We start from the raw sequence: 21,373 nt of genomic DNA on the forward strand, positions 1-21,373 counted from the left end.
GCAGAGGAAGTTCGTTTTGTATTCACAATCTCTTTTTTAAAATGTGTGAGAACAAAAATGTATTCCCGAGCCACAGAGAATCCGTTCGATATCCTTGAGAGCCGACAACACGATTCAGAGATTTCAATGTTTTCCTGAGAAAAATCGATGAAATTTTAACTTCTTGATCTGAATAATTTCACATGGTGCATGATCAACATGAATGAAAGTACCATGATAATAGTAACCAGGGAAACAGAAATATTTTCCTCTTCAGCTCACTGGATATCTCCTATTCCACACATTTAACTGTCTCGAGTCTTCACCCTAGCAGGGCTCGCAAGCTTGAGGTCTCATCGCTCTCAGGGCTATCGGGCAGAGTGGTGGCTCTTTGGCTCAGGATCTGTGCCTGTGACTAGAAGGTTGCCGGTTCAAATCCTGGGGCTAGCAGAGGAATCCTACTCCATTGGGCCCCTGAGCAAGGCCCTTAATCCCAACTGCTCCAGGGGTGCTGTACAATGGCTGACCCTGTGTTCTGACCCCAGGCTTCTCTCCCTGTCTGTGTCTCCATGGAGAAAAGCTGGGGTATGTGAAAAGATGAATTCCTAATGCAAGAAATTGTATAGGGCTAATAAAGAAACATTATCATTATCTTCAGTCACCAGAACCGCCTGCCTCTTCTTTCTGTCTCCCGCAAAGCTCACATAAACATGGCACCCACTGCTTATCTTGACAGGAACCAAGCGCATCGTACAGCTTTTTTTCAGTGATGAGCCATTGTTTTGTCAAAATCATAAAGGAAATTGTGATGGATGCTAGCTGATCACAGTTTCATTTCGGTTTGATGTGGGATGTAGTAAAAGAACATAAAAGCATATCTTTACAGACCAGAGAAGGCTATTTGTCCTTCGGATGAGACGTAAAACCGAGGTCCTGACTCTCTGTGGTCATTAAAAATCCCAGAGCGCTTCTCGAAAAGAGTAGGGGTGTAACCCCGGTGTCCTGGCCAAATTTCCCATTGGCCTTTACCAATCATGGCCTCCTAATAATCCCCATCTATGAATTGGCTTCATCACTCTGCTCTCCTCCCCACTGAGAGCTGGTGTGTGGTGAGTGTTCTGGCGCATTATCCAGGTGGGGCTGCACACTGGTGGTGGTGGAGGGGAGTCCCCATTACCTGTAAAGCGCTTTGAGTGGAGTGTCCAGAAAAGCGCTATATAAGTGTAAGCAATTATTATTATTATTATTATTATTATTTGGCCAATCTAACAGGTTTCGGCTTAAGTATATAGTAGGATGAAACCTGTGATCATCAAGATGTTTATTAGCTGTATCAGCCATAAGAGCATAGCTGGGTAGCTTGTTCATGACTCCCACAACTCTTTTCAGTTTTTCATGCTTATCACCTTAGGTTTCAATCATGCTGAACTACTACAGGCTTGCATGTTTTACAGTGGATGTAAAAAGTCCACACACCCTTATTAAAACTGCAGGTTCGTGTGATGTAAGGCCAGAAATCAAGATAAATCATGCCAGACATTTTTCCATCTTTAATGTGACCTTGCACCCAACAAAATTAAAGAGAAATTGAATTTCAAGGAAAATTAAAATACAAAAAAAAACCTACAACACCCTGGTTGCATAGGTGTGAACATCCACTTATAATGGGGGCTGTAGCTGTGTTCAGTTAACCAATCACATTCAAAATCATGTTCCAAGGTTAGTCGCTCCACGGCTGTACTTGACCTCATCTTGTTGATTGACACAGCTACAATAGCTTGGCTCCAGGTGGCTAGTCAGCATTTACTGACCAATACCCAAGACCTGCTTAGGTCATTCATGGTATGGTAACAAAGTCATCTAGGGAATGTCCTGAACTGAACATTTCAGATATTCAAGTGCCCGGCGTCTCGGTAGGTGCTTCTGAGGACTCCCAAGTCCGACTTCAGTGCCTGGACAGTACAGTGAATTGTACGCTTCCAGTGTACACAAGCGTGCTAAACTGTGGAGTAAGTATCAGGACATTTTGAAACTGCACATAATGAATTTAAGAGTGCACCAAAGACCTTCTCCAGGTTTCTTCAAGACTTTCTGCCGATTTTGATAGGACACGTGGCAAAAGGAAATACAACCAGCTGAGTTCCAAGTTTTCTGAGGAACTGGAAACACCGCTAAAGAATGTGACTCCAGTTTCAGTACCAAGTACTGTGATTGTAACTGCCCCCTTGGAACGGCTTGTGCTTACGACGTGGCCATAATCATTTACTGGAAAACATTAAAATGCAGGCTTGATCTGACAAACGTTAAGCAAACAAAAGATGGCCACTTATTTTGTGGACATATAATACAGGACTTAAGAACCAAGAGAGACAGTCTGATGTGTCCAAGTTTTATTGTGGTTTAAGGTATCCTTTTACACACAGGCAAGTTATATACAAATTAGTAGTGTAAGCTTTACATTTTCTGAATTTTCTGTGGTATTTTAAGTTACAGCAGATAATTAAAATATAAAACCTAAAAAACAAATCCTGGTGGATTCCATTCTACAGCCAGGTCAGTGGTACAAAATTTTAAGTGAATTGCACTTTTTTTAAAAACTGATTAATGTGTATTTTAAAAATACAGTTAAACTTTATATACTTTCCAGTCTATAACATTTTAAGCTGTAATAATGTGTTACAGCGCTGTGTCACAGGTTCATTTAAATAATCTATATATTTTTCTAATTCACCTGGTTTTCATTTAAAGCACACATTTACCAAATTAGTAGTTAAACCCTGAAAAAAAAAGATACACGTAAAGTTGATATTCTTTACACTTAAGTAGAATATTGCCAGTAACCTTGAATTTTAATAGTCACTTTACAAGTACTGTATTAGCTTTTAAAATGCTAGTATTGCTATGAGATGAGTAAAGAGAAAACAATTACGTTACAGCTCTTACATAACTAGTTCTTTTAAAAAAAAGGTGACAACAAAAAACGTGAGAGGGATTAAAATCACTCACTGCACACAAGTGAAAAAAGTGTGGCTTCAACACCAAGCTGTGACTCGGTCCTGTTTTGCTCTAAGGCTCACAGATCGTCGTTTCTACGACAAACTTGTTCTCAAAGTGACGGATCTTGTGGCAGGTCAGAGCTTCACGTTTCTGCATTCCTGCAATAAAAAAAGGAAGACAAGTCCGTAAAACGTTTCCTGTCATTGGTTTGGTTTTGTGAACAAAGGGGAAACAAGAGTTCCTGCTAAACCAGTGTTGGTTAGAAGTCACATGACTTGTTTTAAAAGGGACAGTGTGCCGACAACAGTGTCGCTGGAAATTAGTGCAGTTTAACCTGACCTACATTCACCCCAACTCCATGCTTTTCTCAGTGCTGCTGTCCACACTATCCTATGAATGTCAGACACCATCAGATACTCTTCCCACGTACAGACTGCTGTAGTAGTACGGAATTGTCTGGCAAACAATTTTAGCAGCTGAAGTAGCAATATGTTCATATATTTTGCTGTGAGCTCACTGGACTACAACTTAGCATGAAATGAGTAAATATGATGTGATAGATTGTTTACTCAGGTTTTTCTGTAAAAAACACCAATTCCTGTCCAAGGCCTCATCCAAAGATTCCTGGACCACCACTCCCAAGACTGTGAAGCCACTTAATGACCTCCCCTATCACTCTTTTGTCTTTCTTAACAATAGTATACGTACCGATAATGGCATCCCTGCGCTGGAGCTTGTAAGTCTCCTTGCCACGGCAGAGGCTATAGATGAAGTAGCCCAGCTGGTCCACATTGTCTATGCGCTCAGTCACGATCATCTGTTCATGGATCAAATATGACTGAGGCAGGTACGTTCCAGCCTGCAAACACAATGGAAAAAAACATTCTGATGAAGATCACACTGTAGTACTTCAAAATGACCACCTTCTAGCCTGACCTCATTAGATCTCAGAGGGCAAACAAGGCTGGGCCTGCTCAGCGCTGGGATGGCTGACTGCAGGTCTAGGCTTTACTTGGGACAGGATCACTAAGTGGCAATGTTCCCACTAGAAACCAATGCCCCAGTATAATGAGTGAACAGTGTGCTAAATAAGGGGCTGTCCTGTAGATAGGACACCATGACCCTGCAACTCACAACTGGCAGCCCACTGAAACTCAGCAGGTGTGAGCCTGGTCAGTACCTGGATGGGAGACCTCCTGGGAAAGCTGAGGTTGCTGTTGGGGCCAGCAGGGGGTGCTCACCCTGTGGCCTGTGAGGGTCCTAATGCCCCAGTATAGTGACGGGGACACTGCACTGTAAAAAGGCACCGTCCTTCGGATAAGACGTAAAACCAAGGACGTGACTCTCTGTGGTTATTAAAAATCCCAGGGTGTTTCTCAGAAAGAGCAGGGATGTCAGCCCGGCATCTTGGCCAAATTTCCCCCTGGCCTTTACCAATCATGGCCTCCTAAGAATCCCTATCTCTGAACTGGCTTCATCACTCGTGCGCTGGTGTGTGACGAGTGTACTGGCACAACACCCTGGTGGTGGTGGAGGGGATCCCCATCACCTGTAAAGCATTTTGAGCGGAGTGTCCAGAGAAGCCCTATATAAGCGTAAGGAATTATTATAGATCCTGACTATTAATTTTTATTTATTATTATTAGATTATTAGGGGGGTCCAAGGCACTTTTCATACAGTCAGAGCAGGGTGTGTCTGAACCCCGGTGTCCTGGTTTGCCTTGCAAAATCTGGCCTCCTTGAAGTCCCCCCTTGGCTGAACTGGTGAAACGATCCCTCTCCTCTCCGCGCAGCGCAGTGGGCTTGCTGGGCCATGATGCCTGTCAAGTGTCACCCGGACAGGAGCTGCACTCCAGTGGTGGGAGAAGTGAGCCCCCCCACCCCTCAGTAAATAGGTTTAGAATCCTTTAGACTGAAAAGCGCTAAATAAATGTAATGATTATAATCTGTTTTTTAAGAATCCACATTTAACACTAATACACCTTTCAAGAGTGACTATAATAATTGTTAATTACAGGATAGTTCTAAATTTCCTGAATCATGCCTTTTCTTTTCCACAGACCTGACCAATACTCAATAACTTTATCTCCATGGAAAGTTTTTTTTCTTAAATTCCAGCTACAAGTTTTGTGAAAGCCCTGGCGCGCACCATCGTAAAGACCAAATAAGGCACCTTTGCTCCTGATTGTTCTGATTTCTTTGAACATGGTGCCTTTCAGGACACTTGAGCAAGAGTAGGCTAGGAGGTGAAAGCAAAGCAAAAACATTTTAGCGAGAGGCTCGTACCTTGATGTTCATCAGCAGCTCCATGAAGTCTCTTGGTGGCATAACAACAGACGTGTTGAGGGGAATCACATAGCACTTGTTCAGGCTGAGATCCAAGTAAGCCGTCAGCCTCTAATCAGACAAACAGCACAGTAAAGGCAATATACCATTAACTCATTTGCCCAAAATAAAGGATTAGAAGACGCTACAAAGAACTACAAAGAAACCCTGCGAAGAAACACGTTGCCCGGTGAAAAGATGCCTGCACCTCTACCTGTTCTTCTCCAGCCCACACAGCCTCTCTCCACCTGAATATCTCACGTGACATACTGTCCTACTACTTCAGGCGCTGAACTACACGCCTCGTCTCATTTTTATCAGTGCAAATCTTTATTTTAAAATGTTTCTAGTTTTATGGCTGCTTACATTTTTTTTTTAATTTTAAAGAAATAAAAAAAATCCACACAGGGTAGCTATAGGTGCAAAACACTGTACAAGTTTTTCATTTCCAAGTGCAACTGTCACCTCAACTGAAAAATACTGGAAGCCTCAGTGAAAGATTTAGCCTTAGAAAGTATTTCAAAAGCCGTATTACACAACAAAAAAAACCCAAAACCCCCAAAAAATGTTGGCTCTGCGACTGCAAATTTTCCTTTTCGGTGTTTTTGTGCACGATGTAGTGTGGCGCTATTCCATGGTTACACAAAACGCGGCTAAAATAACAATTCGGGAGCAGCCTGCTGAAGTACCGCGCTACTCATTTAATTAAGGTCCAGATGAAAGCAATCTCAGGTACGCCACGAAGAAGAAGGGGTTCTGCGTCCCTACCCTGTGAAAGTCGTGGACAATGTCAGCAGGGTCGCTGCCCGCGAACTCAGGGACGGGAACGTTGATGAGCTCCACCTCCTCCTGCTCCAGCACGCGGATGGTCTCCTCGATTTCATGCAGGTAGGGAGCGGGGGTGGGGATGTCTCCTACGTTGATCCTGAAGTCGTCCTCGCGGTACTTCACCCCGCAGATAAACACCTGCCCCTCCTGGAACGGCACGGCGCACGTTAAGCCGCCACTCCCCGGCTCCGCATTTGCAAAACCACAAGAACCGGTTTCTGCCGGAGAGACACGGCACGCGATCGAGCACGCAGAGCTTGGGGGGAAATTAAGGTACGAGACTAACCCAAACAAGTCCATTCTCAGTTTACTAGAAACATGTGAAACCCAATTTTCCTTCTTCTCTCAAGCGTGAGTCTCCAGGCGATATCCCGCTGGGCGAGACACAGGCTGAATTATAAAGCTAACTGAAGAAACTCGGACATCAGCGAAGGGGGCTGAGAGGAGGTGAATGAAATCGGATCACGGTGAGCCTGTGCACATTCCAGCAGGATTACCTAGGAAAGCACCTCCAGGCAGTGTTTAAACCACCAGTTTACTGCACACTGTTCTATCAAATTAAAATATTTATTGTACTGTACTTTATGTTTAAATCTGAGGACGTTTTGCTGCCATGAAGTCATGACAGGAACAGCCTTGGGATAAAAGTGCATTTAGGTTAGTCCTACAAGCCCCTCCCGCAGAACCTCTGCAGAGAGAGCACCACTCTGTCCCCACTTAACTATACACTGCATCTTCAAAAACACTGAGCTTTATATAAAATTTCACACTTCGCTCCTGGGAAAACTGGCCCTGGTGAGAGTGTGTGCAATGTCTCTGCCTCTGCCCTTGGCATCCTTGGAGTCACCCATCCCCAGACTGGGCAGCTTGAGAGGACATTTACCTGCAGCAGGAAGTACCTGTAGAGGTAGGCGCCTCCGACCACCACCCCGGCCAGCATCAGGGCCAGGCCCAAGCACATGCACCAGCACCAGGTTCGGGACTGGCGCCGCACGCGGACCGCGCCCTCCAGGTCCTGCAATCACACACGCAAACACACCTGTCAGCTCCGCGGACAGGGCAGGGAAACACACACAGGAACCGTCACTGGGCTGATGCTCCAGTCACACACGTGGGTCCTAAACCCAGTAGACAGTTACTGAAAAACCAGCAGCAGCAGCAGCACCGGTGCTGGGAACTGTTAGTCTACAAACTAAGTTTAGAAGGTCTGCCAAAACCTTTATTTGCTGCTCGTTCATTGGTTCTTCGAGGGGATGTGCTCATACATCTGATGAAGTTTATTTTTATGCTGCTGCTTGACCAAAGGCATCTCTTTTAAATAAGGCGGTTCATGTTTGTCTGGTTTCCAATATACAAACAAAAAACAGCCTGCTGGTATTGTTTAAGCTGTGCAAACATCTTGAATGGATGACAACTCCCAATCAATTTCCTCTCCAGCTCTTCCAGCCTGCTACGCCAGTGCGTTAAAACTGCAGGCTACCACTGCCTCCATCTTACCATGCCTCCATTCTGCTGCAAAGGAAATCAGAAGGTTATCGTGTATTGTAAAGGGCTTTCTAGAAAAACACAAAGGAGCAAAAGAGGTGAACAGCACTAAAATGCATAGCACTCGTCTGACCCGGTAATACCAAGAGGAAGTTTGAAGCGAGCAGTAAAATCTGTAGGGAAAAGAGGTCTTTATGAAAGCCGACATGTCATGGCGTCTAACGCAGTGGCTCTCCAAGTTCCATGGTCCGCGGACCACTTACACTAAGTCACAGATGCGCTGGACCACTTACGCCTACTTCCACTTCTTACCCTGTAAATCGTCACCTATGAATGTACTAAAATTAATATTGAATCACATTTTATGAAAGTACTAATATTCTTCCAAACAAAATGGAGCTGCTTAGACCTGCTTTAAGAAAGATGACTAGTTCGCGGACCACCTGGCGCACGCTCACGGACCACACTTTGAGAACCACTGGTTTCTGGGCAGCACTACTGCCCATCGTGTGGAGCATGGTCTTTGACCAAATCAAGAGATCTCACGCAGTGTATTGAAATGTACAGCAATAATCCCTTAAAATAACCCAGAGCCAGACCGTTCGGTGCTTTATCGGTGAGCAGAAGAACCTTAAAATCCAAACTAAATTTCAAGTTTCGTGCTGGTACAATTTAGAGAGGACAGGAGCTGTACTAAGTACTTTTAGTTAGCACATCAGCTGGAGAGTTCTGGACATCCAGTCCTAACTCAGGAGCTACCCTAATAATCAAACCTAATACAAACATGCAAATCCTTATCAGGGAGTTACATTTTATTTCATCCACTAATGAGTCAGAAGGCAAAGAGATGCCTAAATTACCGTCCGTCTTCGTTTTGATCTGCACACTGTGCTCATTCCCTTGAGAGTGTATGTTAATAAGGAAGGAGTAAAGAATAAGCTACTTTTGCACTACTGATCTCTCATCTCAGAAACTCAGCTGTCTATGAGATTTAGTTAACAAAGGGCTTTGTCTGAAGCTTATCAAGGGTGCTCTGCATCGCTGAGAGCAACAGTCACAGAGCACACAATGTGTCATTACCAAGAACAATACCACACTATTACACAGTAGAAAGGGGACACAGAAGAGTTAAAACAATTACAGTTTGTGAAAGCCTCTCTAGACTTAAGCCCTAAGCTAAACGATCTTAACTAAATCAAATAGTCCTCTAGAAGGCAAAATGGTGTAGCACAGTGGTTCTCAAACTTTTTGGACCAAGTACCACCCCTAATCCAACCAAAGCATCCAAGTACCACCTACAAGTCATCTTCTCAGAGGAACCCCAGAAAATCTCAATGACCAACATGAGCGCACGCGCGCACATGATAAAAATAGCACTGAGCACTTACCATTTCAGTGAGAGGGGCGAGCCTGTTTAGTCGAGCAAAGCCTAGCAATGTCAGGGACGAGGGCAGTGAGCTTCAAACGCAGATCTGGCTCGGCATCCATTTTGTTGTGGTACTTTGTCTTCATTGCAGTGAGAGCAGAGAAGCCTTTCTCTCAAAGGTAGGTAGTAATAAAAGGCATCAAAAACCACACAGCCTTTAATGAGAGGGCTGGGTATTCACTTCGTCTTTGGATCCAGAATTCCAACAGTGACTGTCGTTTTAATTCTGACATCAAAGTTGCATCAGATGATAACTCGAGCAATTTCTCTTGCTCAGCACAGGAGAGATTCTTGGGTATTCCTTAGGCATCAACAGTAAAGGGGTTCCTGATCCACTCTGGTGTGGCCTCAACTGGAAAATACTCTGAGATCTGTTCTTCCAATGACAAGAGGTGCACTGCAATCACATCACCAACAGCAGCATCAAGTGCCACACCATATCTGTGCAGATGGTTCTCCAAAGTAGGGAGAGCAGGGGCATCACTTGCATTTATTTTATTAACAAAAAGCTGCAGCCTTTTCTTCATAGCAGTGATCTTGTCAGACATGTCACAAATTGTTAAAGAGAGCCCCTGCAGTTTCATTTTCAGCCCATTCAAACGTGAGAATATATCAGCCAGATGAGCTGAGTTTACCAGTCACATTACAAAGCACACTGAACAGATGTGACTTCATTGGTTGAGAGTCTAACACAGATTTTTCTTAACACAGGCAGTTTCTTGACTGCCAAGGCCTTGCGGTGGATGCTGCAGTGCGTCCACTTCATACGTGGAGCAACCTCTCTTAATTCGTGCAACTACACCGCTGTGTCGGCTTGTCATCGCTCTAGCACCCTCTGTACAAACTCCGACGCATTTTATCCAGTCGATGCCATTCTCTTCGATACACTCATTCAGAAGCTGAAATACGTGCTCTCCTGTAGTTCCTGTTGGTAGCGGCTTACAGAACAGAAAGTCCTCATGGGACATGCCCTCAAACTCGTATCCAGCGTAAACAAGCAAATTGGCCAGCACATCAACGGCATCTACAGACTCGTCTAATTGCAGTGAAAAGCATCTGCTCATCTGAACGCGCTCTATCAGCGTACTTTTGGCATCATCCGCCATTTCAATCATTCTATGAGTGAGTGTCATTCGAAAGGGGCAGCAAATCCAGCTGTTCAGCAGCTTTTTCTCCCCACAATACGCGTCAGCTCCTTTGCCAATGGTAAACAAAGTTCTTCACCGATAATGTGGGTCTTAGCAATCCGCAAGCTTGCATTTTGCATTGGTCCCCGTTTCAAGCTAAAACACCTTTTTCATCATGCGCATGGGAACGAAACACGGAGATGTTCCGTAGCCAAGTATGTAGGCTGTGTATTTCACAAACTAATTTGATTAAAACAGAAAATATGAAAACCCGTCCCAATTTTTCAGTGCACACAACAAATTTCCAGGGTCATCCGGCCTTCCACCTGGTGGCGCCCTGAGAACCATGGGTGTAGCGTCTCAGACTCTGTTCAGTCGCTCCCTTGAATAACTGGCTTGCACACAACACAAGATGCCTCAAGTACAGTATGTAGGGCTAAAAAAAAGTCGTTTTATTTTCAACATTTCAGGATAAAGGGGTACCATTTTTGTATAGATAAAAAGGTCAAAAATGAAGGTCTCCTTGTTTCCATTGTACTATTTTAGATTTTCAAACCAAAGTCTGTCCATCTTTCCAACATAAGCGAACAGCTTCAAAATTAAATGAGCTGCACTTTGGTCACGGGCTACTGACTGGCCTGCTGACCTTTGCTCAGTGAAACAGAGGTGAGGAGTACTGTTTGCCAGAGCGCAGGGGGAGAACAGTTCATGGCCGGGATGGCTGGGGTCCTGAATGATGGATGGGGCTTTATTGCGACAGCAACTGATGTTAAGTCACATCCGATAATCTTCTGTGCCATCACCAGTGGCGACCCTTTGTAGAGAATGTTTGTCATGCATGTATGATGATGATGATGATATTAAATGGATGCAAAAGATTTGGAGGACTTCAGATTTACAGCAGTAATACTGGTTTATCGGCAAGAAAACTACAACTACAATTTAAACTGTAACCTTTTCAATTTGGCAATTCAAATGATTTTACATAGGCCTAAATCTCTTGCAAACGCATACATGTTACAGTGCTTGTGGCGAATTGCATGAGCACCAGATGCTGTTTCCAGTGGTAGGTCCTATATTGAAAGGCAGAGTGACAGAGAGGCAGTCCAGTCCGGCCACTGAAGACCTGAAGTCTCTCATATAGAGGCAGAGGGGTCTTCAGGGTCTTCGCCACACCCGGGCGCCCGCTGACTTCTCCCTCAGAGGCCTTTCCCTGTCCCTGGATGAGACCGTCTGACACGCTGCAGAGCTTCCTGGGCTCTCTCATGGCAGCGCACGGCTCACTCCTGAACTCCGGTGCAGCGGGCACTTCCACACCAGGCTAGGGCTTCCTGTGACTCTCCCCACAGCCGGGGAATTAAAAACACTCAGCAGGGTATGATGGGAAGTGGGGGAAAAACAGGAGGTGAAATGGAAAATGCCCCAAGGCTGAGGAAAACACACACAAAGAGCCGCCCATACAAATCCATACTGTTTAAGCAAGCTGAAACCCAAGCTGTGTGACGTGGAAGCCATCTGTGTTTCTAAAGAGGGCCCAGGCTGCACAGGCTGCACAGGCTGCAGTGTCCAGACTCTGAGGTAACCATCACCCTGCCACACTCTGGTGCAGCCCTGGCAGCGAAAGCACATGTGCAAAAAAAATAGTATTAAAAACTTGAAACAAGAAGAAATGCGTTCAAATAATGAAACCCTGGAGGCTGTTACATTTGATGTGACCCACATTGACCAATATCAAATAACGTGAATGAATATCGAACAGAGATCCAATCGGGCTGTACTGAAACGTCCAGACGCCCTTGATAACACGAGTGAAACTGTGAAGGTTTATTACCCTGGACCCTCTCGTGAGCTATTCGCTCCAACGCAGCTCTACTAATGTGCACTCGTTTCACACCACTGAGAACTCTCCACCCTTCAAGCTCTCGGTTCTAAAATTAACTTTCGTTTACTCTGAACATCGCCTTCACCACAGCCTCCCACTCGTCCTGCCTTAATTTGAACATATTCACTCTTGCTGTTGAAACCTCCGAGTGGATCAGTAAAAGTTTATTCAACAGTGCGACTGGTCGATATGCTTTGGCCACGTCTGTCATTCTGATCTGTACCACAGGCCTCCATGCATTCAGATCTGTAGCACAACACTCGCGTGTAATTCACCCATCTGTGAAGATCAAAAAGCAATTCATTCCCAGTAAGTGTAATGTCAACCTGGAGCTTAATCCACATGTACAGACAGGACACAAAAGTCACTCACACGTGGGGGCAAGAGACAGACACTGATGGTCCTGGAGAGTGCGAGGAAGCCAGGCCCAGTGAAAACCCACATGGACATGAAGAGAGCAGGCAACTACACCACTGTACGGCCCGCATGACATTTACACCTTTAGAGACTGCTTCTATGCACAGAATTACTTTCCATTACCAATCTAATCATGTAGGGTGTCGGTATATTCCACAATACCACACAAAGCCTCACGAGCTACACTATCCCTCTTCACACATTACAGCGGCATCATTTCCCATTCTGTTCTGGTCCAAGACAGCACAACAAATAACATTTACAGAACACAAACTATGAGAAGTCCCAAAATCAGCAGCGATATGTTGGAAAGGTGAGCATATTTCTATTCTCGTCTGAGAGCCAGTGAGCTCATCAGAAAACACCAGGCACACACCTTCCTGCCCAGAAGACCCTCCTCTACGCCCGCATGTCTCAGGGCAGCTCGAGCATGGTGCAACACAAACACGACCCGACATGAGGTGTTGATTATTCAGCTTGCTCCTGAATCCGAACACCGACAGCTCCTCTTGTAATCCAGAAGACCAGTTCTCCTGGGCTGAGAGAGCTGCGGAGAGCACCGGTAAGCTATCGCTGAAGTGCAGTGCCTGCCATCACGAGTGCCCCTCGGTAATGAGCTCTTTTCTTACTGCTTGTTCTTTAAACCCAGCTCATCCAGGCAGAGGACTGTAATCCGGTCAAATCAATCAAGAGCAACATTCAGTCCTTGTGAGTCCCCACCCCAGGAAACAGAGTTTAAAGAAACAAGGAGGCTCCTCCAACATGGAAGATATTTCAGAATTATTCAAACCAAACCAAGGTTTCTACATGCAGTAAGTTATTTTTAGTACACTTCAAGGCCTTTCTTGTTTCAGCACTATAATTCACTCTCAAAGATGATATATTATAACTATATAAAAGAATATGAGCAGAAATCATATTCACACACCTTAAAAAAATCCCCACAGCTGAAATGTGTGGATTTCTTTTCAGATTTCAGCATGTAATTAACCTCTACTTGTTACTCAGACATCTACAAAAGTAATATCAGTGTTTCCAAGAATTCTATCTGTGCTTCTTGTGAGTCAAATAAATTCCAATGTGCTGCTATCTCACTAATCTATTTACCTTTTATGCTTCAACAAGAGTGAGCTACAATAGTAAATGACTTAAGAATACACATTTAAATAGCATTATTACCATGTGGCCTATCTATCTTTTAGTAGCTATTCAGGTTTATTGTCATTGAAGTGCTTATTTGATTGGAGTAACTCATCCACCAATGTCTTTAAAAAAAGGTAAACAGTATGGAAAGCTTGCAATTCACACAACAATTCACACAACCTTCCCCCCCAGAAGAGCTTCCTGTTGACTCTTAAACACTCTTTCCTAATGGCCTCTTACATCCAAGGTTTCAACTGTAATAACACCTTTGAGAGTTGTGAATACCTGAATTAGTCTCTTCAAAGTCTTATCTGTTCAAAATCAAAAACGATTCAGTAACCCCATCGGTACAATAAATTACTTTAGGGAAGGTAATAGTCTTCTTGGGACTGATTATTGCAAATAGAACACAATATTTTACAGGAGGTCTAACTAGTGAATTCTACAACTTTTACACTACATCCTCAAATCGCCTTTTTATTGCTCCCCCACATTGTCTAAAAGATGTCTTCACATAAACACCTATGTCTGTCTCACACGTAGCCTCTTCCAGCTCAATATTTCCATAGTTTGCTTTTGCTACCTGCGTGTAACACCCTACACTTGTCCGTCTTCAACTTGTCTGCGAACTGTTTCCCTGTCCTGACTTCATGCTGAATTTCACAAATTAAGTTCTCCGTGCTTACAAATCCTTGTATTTTGGCATCACCAGCTATAGAATCTCTAGGTGACTGTGCTGAATCAGGAAGAGCTAAGGTCCTAACGAATACTCCCGTGGAACACCTGTAACGACATTATTACAGCATTTTCCCCTCTAGGTCCTGTTTGTTAATCGAGTCTTAATTTAATGAAACACTCACTCTGCCTGCCCTCTAATAAATATACTGTACCACAGCACATGCTCTGTAGCTGTTATTTTTGTTTGTCCAAGTAACTCTTAAATGAAGTAGAACCTACCTTTCCTAAATTTAAAGGTGACAATCCCTATGAATCTTATCGGCATCCAGATGACCAACTTGTAATTTAGATCCTACTTTTGTTTTAATCAAGCTGCATTTAACTGAAACAAGATCTACGGGTGTATAATTTCTTGGAACATGTAAACATAAATTCCACACTTGAAAAGAGAGAAAATAATTGTGGTTGTTCAGCATTCTTCGGGTGTCACCTGATATCTTTTTCTCCGGCTTTCTACAGTGCCTTTTCAGTCAGTGGGTATTACCCTTGTCTTACAACTCTTCAAGGGCTGTGTTAACGACCTGTGAACAACAAATTCACCGAACATTCGCAGACCACTAGCTGAACAACAAAGAAGAGTATCTGCCATTTCAGCAGATTCATAACTCTGCTATCAACAATTTGTTAAATCTCTCGAAGGCCTGCAAACGAGTCCCCGTGCATCCACTTTAACACTGAAAGTGAAATGTGAGCAAACTAAGCTGTAAACTAAAATGATACTTATTTTAAATGTATAATTCAATGGTCAAACATTTTTGAAATGCAGTCAGGCGCACCAGGAATGATTTATCAAGCAAACGGATGTGCCTGCTGCCCTCCTGGCTCATGAAGGAACCCATTTTCATTGCACTGCAACTGCATTTTCGCTACAGTGACACCAAATCTGGAGTTCATTGATAAAACAGTAGTTTTTGATGTCAGTGCTATGTCAGTGCTATGGGTTATCTTTTGCCTAGGGGGTGAAGAGCCCATGCTGGCATGTAAACTATTGCTGCAACCTGCGAGGTGCAGTTCTGAAGCAGGTGTGACAAACTGAGAGGCCACCTTGTCTTAACGTTTCATATATCTTCCTCCTCATTACCAGAATTGTGAATGAAGTTGATAAATTACCGGCCAAACAAATTTTGCACAGGTGGGATCTGCATAAAAATGCGTGCACGGATTGTTTGACCTTTTCTGGAGTCAAAATTATTGCAGCAATAATTAACCTTTTAACGCTGAAACCTGCCCAGATTCAAGCCAATCTCCGCAGCACCAAGAATGTGAACGTATTCTGGGATATCTGGGGCGGGCAGCCATCCTGGCTGAACGGATATCTGCCTGGCATGAGTCTGCCTGGTCTCTGAACAGCAGCGCCTTCTAAAGTGGGAAGAGAAAAAACAACCCGATAGCAGCCTAATTAACGTGCAGAGCGTACATAACCCACACCCAAGATACAAGTCCGCGCATGTTTTCACAAGCTGCTCGTGAAGTCATAACGAAAGGTGCAGTTCATATAGCCAAGAATCTTTCCATGCCCACACCCCCTTTACCTATACTTTTTTATTCAGTATTATTGGGACATCTCATAATCACAGAGTTAAGTAGCAATTTAGTCCTCTGCTGTAAGATATAGGCATTTCCACGATGACCCCTTGAGAAAACAGTTCGCTGGTCAAGTTCTTAAGTACCAGATTAGATGCAGTATACCTGTATCTTGTGTCACTGATGAGATGAGACCGTAACTATCTAGCCTGTGGAATGTGTATGCTACCTTAGGAGCTCAAAACAAAGCATGCTTGTATATTTCCCATACTGGGATAAGAGTATACATCCAAATCCAAACCTTGATAACGGACATTACTTTTAATTGCAAAAAAAAACTACCTCATGTTTTTCAGAATAGCTTAGGTTTTCATGCTCAAACCACTCTGCAGTTTCTCCAAAGCGTTTTGCTCGCGTCCAATTCAGTCTCCCTTCGAAAAATACATCTGCTGACCAGGCCCCTGTGTCACTGGTGAGATAATCACTCTTCTCCACACTGGCACATACTGAGGTGAAACGTCTTGACCCGTCACAAAAATAAACGCTAAACCCAAACTCCTACCACAACACAACCACAGCACAGCACCACCAGGATCGACATACTGTGCCAGCCCATATCAATGCTCCTTTGTTGTCATTCTCCGAACTCGTTCACGCCAGAAACAATAACTGACCGAATCCCGAAAGTTAGAGGCACCTTCGGGGTTTTATTTGGCTTCCGTTTTAGATGAGCAGGTATTTCTTTAAAAGAATAGAGCCGGGGTATGCTACAATGCCATTGTGTCTTTTGGCTCTTTCACCATAGGCCACGTTAGCAAGACTACGCTTCACAGTTTAAAGTACGTCTTGAAAAAACCTGGCTCCTTACTTACGGATAAAGTTCACGCCACCATCGCCTTGGCCTGTCTGGGTGACAGACAGTTGGCAGCCGTTCACTTTCCATAAAATAAACCATGTCTCAACACACTTTGGCTGACGTTCGAGTAATGGTACAGACAGGATGTCAAAGACAACAGCCACTGTACTTTTTCACTGCAGCCTCCAAGTGTGGGGCTGCTCTCATTACGGTAGAACCTGGACATTCCTTTGTATGTCGCAGTATATTCAGGAGGAAGCAGAATGAAAATTACTTTAATGCACTAGATCCTTGGTTTTGGCAGACCTCTCTTTCAATTTTGGCATCCTATTCTAATCAGGAATAGAGACCTGACTATGTCATATGGCTATCGCACAACAATGAGAAGAGGCTCACAGATACCTGCAGTAAAAATAAAACATCGCGATGATTTCATTATATCCTTAATATCCTCCAAATAAAGATAGCAGTGTCAATGTTACAAAGAAAGCACTGAGCGCTTCCTGAGTTTTAACCTGAATGGAGCAAACTCCTCTACAGTCATTCATCATGAATAGTAAAACCTTCCTACATGTGGAGAAGGCTTGTGCTCCCATATATTACCGCAGTGAATGATACATGTGTACAGTATGTGCTTCAAGTGATGTCCTTCTGTGCTTTTTTCTATTCTTTTGATGTTCCCTTCTTGCACAAAATAAGTGCGCATATCAACTGCTGCAATGCTGAATTTAAGAACATCAAAAACATCCCTAGTTATGTGATTTTTATGAGATCGCTACAAGGTTCACTCAGAGTCCTAAGGATAATTCAACACTGTCATAACCCATTAGAGATACAGCCCAATGTGAAATTAAATTTAGTAGACAAAAGATTTTCTACAGAAAGCAAGAATGATTCCTCTTCTTTCTGTTACATTCGATCATGAGGATACATGGTGAAACAGTAATTATGACTGCAGTCTTTAAAAGCGCCCTTGCAATGAGTGGTAGGTTTTAAGTAAATTAACTTTACATAATGAAATCATACTAATATGCTCATTTCAAAACAGACCTCGTGCATACAGATTTGTCCTGAAGCGACTCAGAAATGAAAAACAGCATGCTGTTTTTTTTTAATTCAAAATCATCTCCTTTCCTCTTCTAGGCCAGTCTTGCAAAGATTACAGCCAGCAGCTACGCACAGTCCTTTGAAAGCAGTCATTTTGCAATGCTGTAAAGTCAAGTGGTCCAATGTCTGTTGATTTGTGGTCCACACAGAGCTAAGACAAGGTATTTGGCATAACAAAAATGATATTTTCCATCGGAAAAAGTTGTATGTTTGAAAGCTGTATCCCTGCTTTGCTTTCTTCATGTTACTTTAGTTCAGCATAAGCATTTTCACACCTTAATGACAAATAATTCACATTTTGCAAGACAAAACTGTACATGCTCGCATTTATTTCTTGATATGGGTAAACACGTTTACAGGACCCATATCATATCATGCCATCTAAGGCAGATTGACAAGGTTTATCAGAGCTCCAACACGTGTGCGAAAATGAGCTCACAAAAAAGGAAGTCAAGCCCTAACACCTTTCACGCGTCTTTATAAGACATCCTGCACCGCTTACTTCATCGAGCATCACAAACGTGTATCGAGCGAAACTGGACGGGTATCTTCTAACCCCATAACCCATTCCTGGAGGTCTTGACCGCTCCCTCACAACACACAAGGACGAGTGAACCTGCGGTGTGTTACTTCGAAGGTAAAACACGAATGTAAATTGACAATGCGTCCAGACGAATGCGCAATAACCGGAAACCCGCAGCGCCACGGCGAAAACCACTTCGCCCGGCAACAGATGAGCAGCTCCGTCACACGAAGCGCTCGAAAGAACAGGCTAATACGCTGGCCAAAAGAGCAGAGGAAATTTAAAAAAAAGAGTACAGTATATGGACGAGAAACACCCCCACCCCCCCTTCTCAAAGGACAATTCTTTCGCTGCCAGACTCTCTGCCGACACTGATCGCCGTAGCGCCTCAGCTGCGAAAACGATCAGCCACTTCCCGGTTCAATTTTCACAACAACAAGGGGACGTTCAGTTTTAGTCAGCCATGTTTTATTCTCCACACACACACACAGACAGACGTGGTCGACGTGTAAAAAAAAAAAACAAAACAAACCAAAACAAAACGTGAGGGTGGTAAAAAAAGACCAGAAGAAGAAACGACGACGGTAACTTCGGGACGGGAGGCGCGGATCGCCCGTCGTCCGCGCGGCCTCCGCGGTCGCGAGCGGCAGAGCCTCGAGCCCGGACGCGGACGGGGGAGGGCTCGCGTCGTCGCGAGCGCAGCCCCGGTCCTCCCGAGTTCTCGCGCCGCCGGCGAAAACAAAAGTAAAAGCGAACCGGATACAAGCCGTCGAATAACCACAGAACCCAGACCGCTCACGCCAGCGTCGATGAGACCGTTGTCCTTTTGTGTGTGTGTGTGTGTTGGCTCGTTTGTGTTAAGAAAAAGAAAAAGAAAAATCAGATCGAAAACAACCACAACGACGACGACATCAACAACAACAACAACAACAACAACAAAACCTCACCTTCTCGTCGGGAATGAGCGCTTCGCCCTTTTCGCCCTCCTTCTTCGGGTCTTTCTGCCCGAGGGCCGTGTTAAAAGAGACTTTCACCATGGCGAGAACGGGATGGGAACGACACGCCGGTCCGGTCCGTCACTGCAGCCTCAGGTTGTCTGTGTGTCGACAGCGCGGCTCGGCTCGGTGCGCTGGGGCAGCAGTGACGCAGCTGGAGACGCACAAGGCACCTCAGCCCTCAGCCCGGCAGAGCTCCCTCGCCGCTCTGGTGCTCCCTCTCTCGCCCGAAACGACACAAAACACCGAAGGAAAAAAAAAGTTAGCAGCCTGTCGGTGGTGATCAATTCAATTCAATTCAATTCAATTCAGGGTGCTTGATTGGCATTGGCCGATGGGTGCAGTCGGTGTTGCCAAAGCAAATAAAAATAATGAAGTTAACATCACACAAAACAAAAGCATTACAGACATTTACAACAAAGACAGTTATCAATTCAATTCAATTCAAGGTGCTTTATTAGCATGACCGATAGGTACAATCAGTGTTGCCAAAGCAAATAAAAATAATAAAATTAACATAGAACAAAACAAAAAATAGAAGTAAAATAAAATCTACAGACATGTTACAGACATTTACAACAAAGACATATTATATAATATCGACATATACTGTAGGCGGCTGGAGCATTATTGGGAGACGGACTCACTGTTCCTCAGGCTGTGACAGGAGATCACATACTGGGCTGCCAGATCAACTGAGTTCCCTCCTCCCTCTCCCAGTAGGATTGGGACCTGTTGTGGTTTTGGCAGGTGTGGGAACTCTGGGATTAGATTTCTGAATTTCGGGAAGAATGTTTCTCTAATCCCAGAGTATCTGTCACAGTGCAGTAGGAAGTGCACCTCTGTCTCTATTTCTCCCTGCTGGCAGTGGGAGCACAGCCTGTCCTCTCTGGGCAGCCAGGTCTGCCTGTGTCGCCCAGTTTCTATGGCCAGGTTGTGGTCACTGAGCCTGTACTTCGTCAGGGTCTGTTTCTGTTTGTTATTTTTTATTTTGGTCAAATATTCAGCTAGTGTGTATTGTCTGTTTAAGGTTCTGTAGCATTCCAGTTTATGTTGTGTTTGTGTGTGTGTGTCCCAGTGTGTGAGATATTGCTGTTTGATCTGTGCTGTGATGTGGTTGAGTCTGGGTTGTGGTGCTCTAGCAGTGCTGTCCTGAGGCTGGTTAGTGTTGGTGTGGCTCAGGTCGGTGAGCCTCAGGACCAGCTGGCTCAGGGGGCTCTGTTTTGGGCTCAGCTCTTGGCTCAGCAGGGCTTTGTGGTGGTAGGAATTTTGGTCACTGTTTTTTAGGTGTAGCCAATACTTTAATATTCTTTTCTGTATGTTTATCAATAGTGGGTACTGGCCTAATTCGGCCCTGCACCCGTTGTTAGGAGTTTTTCTCTGCACACGGAGGATGATTCTAGAGAGAGAGTTATCTCTCTCTCTCTCAATTCAATTCAATTTCAATTCAAGGTGCTTTATTAGCATGACCAATAGGTACAATCAGTGTTGCCAAAGCAAATAAAAATAATACAATAATAAAATCTCTCTCTCTCTGCGGGAATGAAGATAACCTCCAGGATCACGAAGCCGTTCTGGAGTCGGATGATCTGTGAATCGATTCAGCCTTTCCAGCAGCGACGATACGAGTTAGCAACCATAACGACAGAAACTAAAACCCACCCCCTTCTCTAATCAAAAGTGTTATCAATTTTAAAAAAAAATCACCATCATGAAGTCCGGGGGAATAAAAACTCGAGTTTTGAATCAAGTGCATTTATGAAGACGTGAAAACTGCTTGGAATTAAGTTAGACTTTGTACTATCAACGTTATTTTTTTCCCCAATGCAATTCCCTTGGCTACTTAAATACAAAACAGTTACTACTCTGTGAAAACTTTACCTTGCCTTGGATAAAGACGTTAGTAAACTAAAAATATGTATGTGTTTCGTCCTATATATGGGAAGACCTTTGTTTTTAGTAATTCAACATACGTTTCAGAACAGCTTTTAATCACCTCTCAAAGGTTTACAAATTAACAG

The 21,373-nt window shown here is 44.0% G+C and overlaps 1 protein-coding gene across 1 annotated transcript; it reads right to left on the bottom strand.

The window, feature by feature from the left end:
* Window positions 1-2,354: 2,354 nt before the first annotated feature.
* Window positions 2,355-19,549, bottom strand: LOC102688931 (integral membrane protein 2B). The gene is made up of 6 exons (XM_006639203.3): window positions 19,305-19,549; window positions 7,013-7,144; window positions 6,070-6,276; window positions 5,263-5,373; window positions 3,685-3,835; window positions 2,355-3,134 (listed from the first exon to the last, which is right to left on the bottom strand). The coding sequence occupies exons 1-6, from the start codon at window positions 19,392-19,394 to the stop codon at window positions 3,046-3,048; spliced, it is 780 nt and encodes a 259-aa protein (XP_006639266.1). The 5' UTR covers window positions 19,395-19,549; the 3' UTR covers window positions 2,355-3,045.
* Window positions 19,550-21,373: the final 1,824 nt, after the last annotated feature.

The sequence above is a fragment of the Lepisosteus oculatus genome, chromosome 15 (assembly GCF_040954835.1).
Source record: "Lepisosteus oculatus isolate fLepOcu1 chromosome 15, fLepOcu1.hap2, whole genome shotgun sequence".
NCBI classification, from domain to species: domain Eukaryota; kingdom Metazoa; phylum Chordata; class Actinopteri; order Semionotiformes; family Lepisosteidae; genus Lepisosteus; species Lepisosteus oculatus.